The sequence below is a fragment of the Tupaia chinensis genome, unplaced genomic scaffold (genome assembly GCF_000334495.1).
Source record: "Tupaia chinensis unplaced genomic scaffold, TupChi_1.0 Scaffold000231_1, whole genome shotgun sequence".
Taxonomy (NCBI): Eukaryota; Metazoa; Chordata; class Mammalia; order Scandentia; family Tupaiidae; genus Tupaia; species Tupaia belangeri.
In genome coordinates, this window is record NW_006159706.1 from 55,973 (window position 1) to 67,228 (window position 11,256).

General features: G+C 40.3%; 1 protein-coding gene across 3 annotated transcripts in view; it reads right to left on the bottom strand.

The window, feature by feature from the left end:
• Window positions 1–11,256, bottom strand: part of CRCP (CGRP receptor component) — a 42,187-nt gene that overhangs the window by 19,372 nt on the left and 11,559 nt on the right. For 2 of the 3 annotated variants that reach the window (XM_006148081.3, XM_006148083.3), the window contains exons 3-4: window positions 10,522–10,620; window positions 4,904–4,998 (exon numbers count right to left, since the gene is read on the bottom strand). In XM_006148081.3, coding sequence (XP_006148143.1) covers window positions 4,904–4,998; window positions 10,522–10,620 — 194 coding nt within the window. The remainder of the gene's footprint in view (window positions 1–4,903; window positions 4,999–10,521; window positions 10,621–11,256) is intronic. The other variant, XM_006148082.3, reaches the window with a different exon arrangement.

The following is an 11,256-nucleotide window of genomic DNA, read 5'->3' on the forward strand; positions in this document are numbered from 1 at the left end:
GGCCGTGGCGCCGGGAGCAGCAACCCGGAGGGAGTGCGGGGCGACGCTGGCGGCGGGGGCCCGGTGACAGCGTGAAAGGTACTAGGTTTTGACAAATTTGCATCATTAAAAGAGAGTTTAGAGGCAACCCATGGGAACCAGCAGTTGGCATAATGGCTATGTTGCTGGACTCCCATGTAGTTGACCACAGTTCAGGTCCCAGCCGTGGTAGCTTAAACTCATGCCAGACACGCGTGTGTGCGTGCTCAAGATCCCGAGTGGAGAACGGAGGAGACAGGACTGTGATGACCCTTGGGGGCGGTAACTTCTCACTTTCTGTCTCTCTGTCTCTGCAGTGAGCACATGTAGCCTATAGGAAAAATCTCTCTAAAAAATATTAAAATATATCGGGTTGTCAGAAAAGTCATGACGTATTTTTTGCATAGAAAAATATGTCATGACTTTTCTGACAACTTAATAGTATGAGGTCAGCCCATGGCATGGCAGTTAAGGCAGCTGGATCCTACATGGCCAACCATGTGGTTCAAGTCCCAGACCCAGCAGCTTGAGAAATATGCCAAGCACACGCATGTGCATGCTAAAAATCTCTGAATGAGGAAGAGATGAAGGGATTGTGAAATGACCATCCCCCTGGGGACTGATTTCTCACTCCCTACTACTTGCTCACTCTCCGTCTCTCTCTGGTGTGGAAGGCTGCAAATTAGATCATGCACATGAGCAACTGTTCGTCCATTTTGTTCCCTTACCTTTAAATGGCTGTCTGCTTCTGTATACCTGCTTGCTCTTCCCATGAGAAAATAGCTCATGCTGGCCATACAGAAAACAGCACCACGACATCCTGTACCTGCTACTGTCTTTGCTAACTAGCACCCCACCCCAAACCCTTTTGTTTAGCTGTCCCTTAGAAATGTAACTATCAATCACCAGACCCCTGCCCAGAGCCCTGGAGACAATTAAACAAAGGTCTATAGAGTGCCCTCAGAAATAATTAACCTGCTTGATTCAGCTTCTGGAACTGCTTGCATGGAAACCCCCTGGTAACTGACTCCCTATAAAAAGACTGCTCAAACTGAGGTCGGGGCTGCAGTTCTGACTTTCAGCACCCGAGCCGCTGGCCAGCTAATAAAGACGCCCTTTAACCTTAATCTGACTTTGGTGGTCATTCATTGGGCTGCACTCTATAACACTGACAAGCCCACACAACACAAAGCAAACTCAAATAAGTAAATAAATAAAGATGTTGGCCACGTGGTTAGGCAGTAGGCCATTGCTGTATGAAACTAGTGCCACATGGGGAGGCTCTGAACACGCTGAGCATGCCTGCAGATGTGTCCATGATCCTGACTGGCTGGTAGGCTGGGGGAGAGAGGAGTACACCATGACAAGACCCTGTCAGGGGTCTCTGTCTGTCTTTCTCTCATTCTCTCTCATGAAAGAAATAAATAATGCCAGGGACATGTATGTACATGCCAAAATCCCAAAAGGGTAATGGAGGAGAAGGGACTGTGGCATGGCCAGCCCGCTAGGGAATGTTCTCTCACTTTCTCTCCTCCCACCCCAGTGAGTATACATGCCCTGTAGCAAAATTGCAAAATAAAAAATAATAATAAAAGAAATAAACTTTAAAATAAATACATAAAATGTTACACACACACAACACAGCATGGATGTCTTCACAGCTAATTTAGAGATGAGGCCAGAGGAGAGCACATTTTAGTTCAGTGATCATACACCAACAGCAGTATGCTTGAAATAACATCAAATGGTGCCTGCAAAGGAAAACTGCCAAATAAATGGATTATTCTGAGTTTTCTTTTTCTTTTTGGTTGTTGCCATAGGGCACATGTACTCACTGGAGAGAAATAGAGACAGAAAGTGAGAAATTATCCCTGGAGGGGGCTGGAAGAGCCATGCTACAATCCCTTCTTCTCCACTCTCCACTCTCCTTTTAGGATTCTGGGCACGCACGAACACATGCCCAGCTTGATTTTCTGTTTTTTGGGGGTTTTTTTAAGAATTATTTTATTTAACTTTATTTATCTATCTATCTATCTAACCAGAGAGGGACAGAATGAGAGACAGAGGGGGAGAAAGAGAGACAGAGAGAGAGAAAGAGAGAAAGAGAGAAAGCAAGCTGCCAGGTTCAGGACTCAAACCGCAGTCCGCCCTGTGAGAATACAGCACCCTCAACCACCATGCCACCTGCCAGTCCCCCAGCTTGATTTTCAAAGTCACCAAGAAAAGTAACTGAGGGAACCAGCAGATGGAGTAATGGGTACATCATTGGACTCCCATGTAGTTGACCATGGTTCGAATCCTAGACTCGGCAGCTTAAAACTTGCACAGGGCATATGTGCATGCATGGCAAAAATGCTGAGAGGAGAATAGAAGAGAAGGGATTACAGTGTGGCTATGCTTCTGGGGGGTGATTTCTCACTTTTGGTCTCTGGCAAGCACACATGCTTTATAGTAAAAAAAAAAAAAACTCTAAAAAAAAGAGAAAGTAACTGGATACTGAAAAAGAAAATTATTGAGCCACTTTTGCAGCAAATACAAATATTAAGAGACTATACTGATAAACTATTTTTTTTGAGAGATTTTTGCTATAAAGCATGTACTCTCACTGGAGAGACAGAGACAGAAAGCAAGAAATCACCTCTTAGCGAGCCTGCCATGCCACAATCCCTTCTCCTCCATTCTCCTCTCAGGATCTTGGGCATATATGCACATACATGTGCTGGTGTGAGTTTCAAGCCCCTGGATGGGGACTCAAACCAAGTTGGCTATGTGGGAGTCCAATGATGTAACCAATATGCTATCTGCTGGTCCCGATAAACTTTATAAAAAGTAAGTTACTTTGTGAACTTCACTTTTTATCCAACTTGTTTTCAATGCTGAGGCAGGTAAAGAAATAGGTCAATGAACCAGGACTCCAAGAAATACTAAGTTCTGTTCCAGGCTCTAGAAAGGACTTAGGTCTGAGTTGTCTCATCTATAAATATCATAACCCTATTTTAAAAGACCACTTATGTGGCTCTTACCCATTAAACAAGATAGCAGGTGAGAAAGCTGAGAAGCTGGATACTAAGGAGAAGAAATGAGAAGCCGAGAAGGCAAGGTTATAAAAGGTGACCCCAGAGCCAGCAGGTAGAATGGTCGTAAAGGCACTCGATTCCCACATGGCAAACCACAGTCTGAATCCTGGATCCAGCAGCTTGAAAATCCAACAAACAAATAAATGTGTGTGTGAGTGTGCGCACGTGCAAAAAAGGTGATCCCTCCAAGGAGCCAGCAGTTGGCACAGTACTTATGACACTAGATTCCTACATGACTAAACACGGTTTGAGTCCTAGATGGACCTGGCAGCTTAAAAATCACACAGGGCGGCCAGCTGGTGGTATGGTAGTAAAGGAAATGGACTTCCACATAGCCGACTGTGGTTTGAGTCCCAGACCTGGTGGCTTGCTCTCTGACTTTCTCTCTCTCTTTGGTGAATGCATGCATGTTCCCTATAGCAAATTAAAAAATAATAATAAATAAAATGAAATAAGTAAGTCTTAAATTAAAAAATCACACCAGGCACATGTGAATGTATGCCTAGAACCCTAAGAAGAACATGAAGGAGAAGATATTATGACATGGCTATTCCCCCTGGGGAAGGATGATTTCTCACTTTCCCTTTCACTGTTTTGCTGTCTCTCCCCTGAGTGTATGCACCTTGCGGGGGAAAAAATAGGTGTCCCTAAGACTACAAAGTCCAAAAACGAGAAACCCCAAACCTGGTCCTAATCCGAGAAACTGGCAGATACTCCCAATCTGCCACATATTTTAGGAAGACCATGTACAGAGGGAATACTCAGTCACGAAATCCAGGATTAAAAAGAAAAAGTTTCTTTCTGTCACAAAATGGACAGTTGGTGATGACAAGCATAGTGGTGCTAGGGTGGTTAAACTTCGCAAAATGCCTACGTTTTATCTTACTGAAGATGTGCCTCAGAAGCTGTTGAGCCACAGCAAAAAAACCCTTCAGTCAGCATGTGAGAGATCTGTGAGCTAGCTTCACTCCCAGAACTATTCTGACCACCCTCACTGGACACCACAGAGGCAAGAAAGTGGTTTTCCTGAAGCAGCTGAGCAGTGGCTTGCTACTTGTGTCTGAACTTCTAGTCCTCGATCAAGTTCCACTGTGTAGAACACACCAGTAATTTGTCATCATCACCCTCATGAAAATTGATATTAGCAAAATAAAAATCCCAAAACATCTCATTGACACTTAATTCAAGAAAAAGAAGCTGTGGAAGCCAGAAACCAAAAAGGTAAGATCTCTGACATGAAGAAAGAGAAATATGAGATTATAGGGCAACACGGGATTGATCAGAAGGATGTGAACTTGTACATTTTACCAAAAAAAAAAAAATCAAAGCTGTTCCTCAGCTCCAGGACTACCTGCAATCCACGTTAGCCCTTACAGATGGAGTTTATCCTCACAAATTGGTATTCTAAATTTCTTGCCAAGAACCTAATTAAATAACTGACATATACACACACATAAATATAGATAGATAGATAGATAGATAGATAGATAGAGAGAGAACACTCATGTGAACTATAAATCCAAAACCCAACTAAATATAATACACAGTTGCTGAAGATGAAAAGTTTTTTTTTGGAGAGAGATTTTTGCTATAGGGCATGTGCACTTGCCATAGAACAAAGAGAAATAGAAAGCAAAAAATCACCCCCATGAAGGGATGGCCACACCACAATCCCTTCTCCTCCAGCCTCCTCTTGGGATTCTGGGCATGTACGCACACATGCCCAGGATGAAAAGGTTTTCTAAGCTATCATTTTTGTTATGTATCATATTATTCCTACTTAAAATAATTATTCCTACTTTACTTACTTGGTCAACTTGTGGCTTTTCATTGCTGTAAGAAATTCTCTGACAATCTCAGGACTCTGGTGCCTACATGGTGTTTTTGATATGTATTTTAATGTCTACAAAAGAGAAAAATGCAAATATAAGACAAAGAATTCTGAATGAGAAAAGAGTCAATGGCTATAATCTAATATTTTAAAATTTTGTTTTCAAAATCCTCTGTAGAACACAAGCCTTAGGAGAACCAATCTTCATAAAAATAAATGCTCATGAATGAGAAAGCCAGTAACCAGAATAGAAAGAATAATTCATGAAATTTGAGAAGAAAACTTTACTGATCTCAAGAACCTAAGTCAAAAAACTCAACCTGGGGACCAGCAGGTAGCATGGTGGTTAAGGTGCTGGACATGGCCGACCATGGTTCAAGTCCCGGACCTGGTGGCTTCTTTTCTCACTTTCCCTCTCTGTCTTTCCTTCTCTGTGTCTCTCTCTGGTCAAATTAAACAAACAAACAAACAAACAAAACAAAAAATTCAGCCTGACAACTGTGTTACCATATTTCATACAAATTTTTAAACAGAAGAAACCCATGGAATAATAGACATTGAGTCCATATATACACACACACATATATTTATTACATACATATATTTATGAATGACTGAATAAATAGATAAATAAATGCCTAAGAAGGGACAACTCTTTTTTTAAAAAAGAATTATTTTATTTAACATTATTTATTTATTTATTTGACCAGAGAGGGACAAAGTGAGAAAGAGAGAGAGAGAGAAAGTGAGCAAGCAAGCGCCAGGTCTGGGATTCGAACTGCAGCTGGCCATGTGGGAGTCCAGCATACTCAACCACCATGCCACCTGCCAGCCCCAAGGGACAATTCTTTCTTATAGAAGAATTCTAATTAGAAAACATGAAATTAATGAAAAAAATTTTAAAAACCGCTATTAGGCAATTACACCATAGTAATAATTACCACAGGAAAAAGATACACTGATGAATGCTAAAATAAATGATTAAAAACTTAAGAAATAGTAGGATATTTACATCAAAGCATCTCCCCTGAAATACTTATTTATTACTATGTTGGTTTTAACATATGTCCACAAATTCTTTGCTATCCCTCCCTTCAAGACGTAAAGCTTGGGGTCAGTAGGTGGCATGCTGGTTAAGATGCTGGACTCCCACATGCCAACCATAGTTCAAGTCCCAGACCTGGAGGCTTGCTTTCTCACTTTCATTCTTCTACTCTCTCTGGTCAGATAAAAAGAAATACATACATATGTTAAAAAAATTCAATAATTCTTAAAAAAAAAAAAAAAAAAAAAAAAAGAAGTAAAGGAGAAGCCCCTTCTTGAATGTAGGCTGGACTTGGTGAATCCTTTCTATTTAATAACTAACAAAACAGGGAAATAGAAAAACAGTAACTTGACAGTGGAAAAAATAGACATCTTATCCAAATGATCGAAGTTAATACTTCTTTGGTATTTCTTCCCAAAAGCCATAAATTCAGATTAATCCTGGGAAAACATGAAATGCAAATCAAAGAACATTCTATACAATATCTGACCGGTACTCTTCAGAAGTGTCGAGGTTGTAAAAGACAAGGAAAGGCAGACAGGATGACATTAAGGAGACATGTTAACTACAATGAACACAAAGGTATCCTGGATCAGTTCCTGGAACAGAAAAATGACAGTAGTATAAAAACAAGAAAAGTAAATAAAATCTTACATTTAATAATAAGTACCAAGGATAATTTCTTAGTTTTGACAATTCTATCATGGTTATGAAAGATATTAATATTACAGAAAGCTGTAGAAACAGTACATGAGAACTCTTAGCCCTGTGTCTATCACTCTTCTGTAAGAGTAAACTTTTTTTTTTTTTGAGAAGTTTTTCCTATAGAGCGCATGAGCTTGCTAGACAGACAGAGAGAGACAGAGAGACAGAAAGCGAGAAATCGCCCCCCAGGAGGGATGGCCATGCTGCAATCCCTTCTCCTCCATTCTCCTCTCGGGATCTTGGGCACATAAGCATACGTGCCCAGTGTGAGTTTTAAGCCACCGGGTCTGGGACTCAAACCGCAGTCAACTACGTGGGAGTCCAGCGATAGAGCCATTACGCTAACTGCTGGTCCCCAGTAAACTTATTTTTACAGAAAAGCTTAAAAGAGAAAAAAGAAAATTAAAAAGAGGGAATCCCACACCTAGACATACTCTGGAGGAATTTCAAACCTGAAAAAATAAACAGTAACCTAGTACATCTATGTTAAGAGTCTCTCAAAAGTGCAAAATCCACATTGGTCTCAGATTCTTCCACGATAAATACTAACAGACAACATAATACCTACAGAGCCCTGTAGAATAACACTGAACCCAGGAACTCCATATCTAGGCAGTCACTCACTTTAAGAACACTACAAATAGGGGCCAGCAGGCGGTGTGGTAGTGGAGGCAATGGCCCTCACACAGATTTGCTTTCTCACTTTCTTCTCTTTCTGGTGAGTGCACCTGCCCTATAACGAATTTAATAGTAATAATAAATTAAATAATTTTTTTGAGACAGATTTTTGCTATAGGGTGCGTGCATTTGCTGGAGAGACAGAAAGACAGAAAGTGAGAAATCACTCTCCAGGGGGATGGTCACACCATAATCCTTTCTCCTCCATTCTCCTCTTGGGATTTTGGGTACACATGCACATGTACTCAGCGTGAGTTTTAAGCCACCAGGTCCAAAACTCAAACCAGAGTTGACTACATGGGAGTCCACTTCCTTTTCCACTCTGCCATCTACTGATCCCTTAAATAAATAATTCTTTAAAGAAAAAAACCTAGAAATATGTATTTTCAGAAATAAAAAGTTTCAGGACCAGAAGTTAGCGTAATAGTTATGTCGCTGGACTCCCACATAGTCGACCGCGGTTCGAGTCCTGGACCCAGTGGCTTAAACTCACACCAGGTGCATGTGCGTGCGTGCCCAAGATCCCAAGAGGAGAATGGAGGAGAAGGGATTGCGGCGTGGCCATCTCCCCTGGGGGGTCGAGTCCTGTCTCTCTGTCTCTCTCTGTCTGTCTGGTGGGCACACACGCCCTATAGCAAAACAAACAAAAAAAAAAAAACAAAAAAAACCTCTCCAGAAATTAAAAGTTTCAAAACATGTAATACCACAATAACTTCCCTTAAGGAACCATGAATTACAGTAAGAGCTGAAGGAAGAATAAAATGCCAGTGAATTTAAACTGGCCTGAGTATAAAAGGACTTTAAAAAGTTTGTGGAAAATGGAATTAAAATATAAGTTTGTTTTGGTGGACAAATTTTAAAATCCATGCATATTTTTTCATACTATATTCCTCATATATATTGGGTCATTAGAAAAGTCATGATATATTTTTCTGTTTTTCTATGCAAAAATGTTTCATAACTTTTCCAATGACCCAATAGTTGAGAACTTGACAGTTTGAAATTTAGTTATAAAACTAATTACTAATTAATATTCTCCTTCGTGAGACAGATGAACTATATAATGTAAGAGAAAATTAACAAATAAATAATATGGTTTTAAGCACATGATTAAACGAACATAGTTGAGTAGGGAGGAGTGGTGACAAAAGTGCGAAATCCCTTATTTTCCTTAAAAGAAATTATGATCATTTAAGTTCAACAATATCTGTGAAGAGATAAAGATAATTTAAACTAAATCCTCTAGGATTAGAGGCAAAAATCAGAACTGAAAGGAAATAGCAACACAGCATTAAATTAAAACGACAGATAGAAAATCAAACATTGTATATACAAATGCAATAGCTTAAACTTTCTTTTATAGGGACCAACAGACGGCATAATGGTTATGTTGCTAGACTATCGCATGGTCAACTGTGGTTTGAATACTGGACCTGGAGGCTTGAAACACCCCCAGCGTATGTGCACACATGCCCAAAATCTCTAGAGGAGAATGGAAGAAAAGGGACTATGTCATGGCATCCTCCCTGGAGATGATTTCTCGCTTTGTTTTTCTGTTTCTCTGGTGAGTGCATGTACTCTACAGCAAAAATCTCTCTCTCTAAAATAAACTTTCCTTTCTAAAGACAAAGCAAAGCTGTGTGAGAACACAGAAAAATGTCAATAAGATATTAAGATTATGGGGACAAGCAGGTGGCGTGGTGGTTAAGGTGCTAGACACTCCCACATGGTCAACCATAGTCTTGGACCTGGTGGCTTGCTTTCTCACTTTCTCTCTCTTTCTCTCTTTCTGGTCAAATTAAAATAAAATAAGGCAATAAATTAAATAATTCTAAAAAAAATTTTTTAAAGATATTAAGATTATGAATTACTTTTGCTTTCTTCTTTATGCTTTTAGTAGTTCCTGAGCTTTCTACAATAAAACATATTACTTTCTTTTTTTTTTGAGAGGTTTTCGCTATAAGGCGCGTGCGCTTGCCAAACAGACAGAGAGAAACATAGAGACAGAAAGCAAGAAATCGCCCCCCCCAGGGGGGATGGTCACGCCGCAATCCCTTCTCCTCCATTCTCCTCTTGGGATCTTGGGCACGCACGCACACGCGCCCGGCGTGAGTTTTAAGCCACCGGGTCTGGGACACGAACCGCGGTCGACAACGTGGGAGTCCAGCAACATAGCCATTACGCTAACTGCTGGTTCCCAATAAAACATATTACTTTTTGTGTTATAAAAGATTCCAGCCTTTGCTTCTAGAAAGCAGTATCCAGGCCCTTGAATGTTATACCTAAGAGTACCTCTCCCTTAGGTCATACTGGATAGTCTTAACAATGTGACTTAGGGTAAAGGATGATCTCACTTGCATAGTTTTCGACTGGAAGCTGGTCACTTGTACGAACTATGGACACCAAGGCTCAGCCTTCCAGTTGGCAATATTCCATGCATATCGTCTGGCATCAATTTCAAGAGAGTAACGTGTCCTGACTCCACAGAAAAGAACAACACAAGTTGTGCATTCGGTATTTCTTGGACTTACCGTATTTGCTTCTTTCCTTGGTTAATTTTAATCTGTATCATCTCCTTACAATAAACTTTAACCATGAAAATGATGGCTGTCAGTGAGTTCTATTGGTTCTCCCAGGAGATTAGTAAACCTGAGAGTTGCTCAAGATGAGGATACTAGACTTGCCATTGGCCATTTAGAAGAGAGAATAGTCTTAACAGACTTTTTTTTTTTTTTAGGTTTTTGCCATAGGGTGCATGCACTCACCAGAGAGAGGAAAAGTGAGAAATCACCCTTCAAGGGGATAGCTATGTTACAGTCCTTTCTCCATTCTCCTGGGATTTGGGGTACACATGTGCACATGCCCAGTGATTTTCAAACTGCTAGGTCTGGGTCTCAAAATGTGGTCAGCCATGTCAGAATTCAGCACTTTAACTACCACACCACCTGCAGGCCCCACCTGAAGGATGCTTTCTCATGTTCTCTCTCATTCTATTTCTATGTTTCTATCCAGCAAGCACATGCACCCTATAACAAACTTAAAAAAAAAAAATAAAAGGATTACAGTAAAACTATTCAATTTAGATAAGGGGTAATCTTGATTTGGTGACCAGTCATCAGCAGATAAACCAATCTCCCTCCCTGGTAGCTTAGGTAGGCCCTCCTTACTTCATAGGTGATAGTATTCAAGTTCTGTTGGCCAAAACTGTGTTTATTCTTTCCACTTTCTTTACGCTGTTCTTTCAGATCAGTTAATAACTGGAATACCTAGGAAGAGATATACAAAAGATGTTCATGAATACATTTTAGAAATATATCTATTTCAATGATTTGGAAAAATAAATAGGAAAGTGTAATACCTCCCCTTCTTCCCACAAATTTGGTCTGACCTCTTGGATTACAGCAAATGAGTACTAGAAGTAAGTGACATTTTAAAAATGCTTTTATCTAAGTCAGATAATCCAAATTTATTAGTTTACTTAAAATATTTAAAATGTTTTCCATCAATATATAACATACCATTGGGACTAGCAGTTGGTGTAATGGCTATGTCACTGGACTCCCATGTAGTTGACTGCAGCTTGAGTCCTGAACAAAGTGGCTTAAACTCACACTGAGTGCATGTGCATTCCATGGGACTGCGACTCGAACTGTAGTCAGCCATGTGGGATTCCAGCAACGTAACCATTACACCATCTGCTGGTCCCAAAAATAAACATTATTTTAAAAATAAGATTGTTTCTCTAATATGAAAATCTAGTATAGTTTCTTTCTTGAAAAGAAAAATTACTGGGACCAGCAGTTAGTGTAATGACTATGTCGCTGGACTCCCACATAGTCGACCACGGTTCGAGTCCCGGACCCAGTGGCTTAAACTCACGCCAGGCGCATGTGCATGCATGC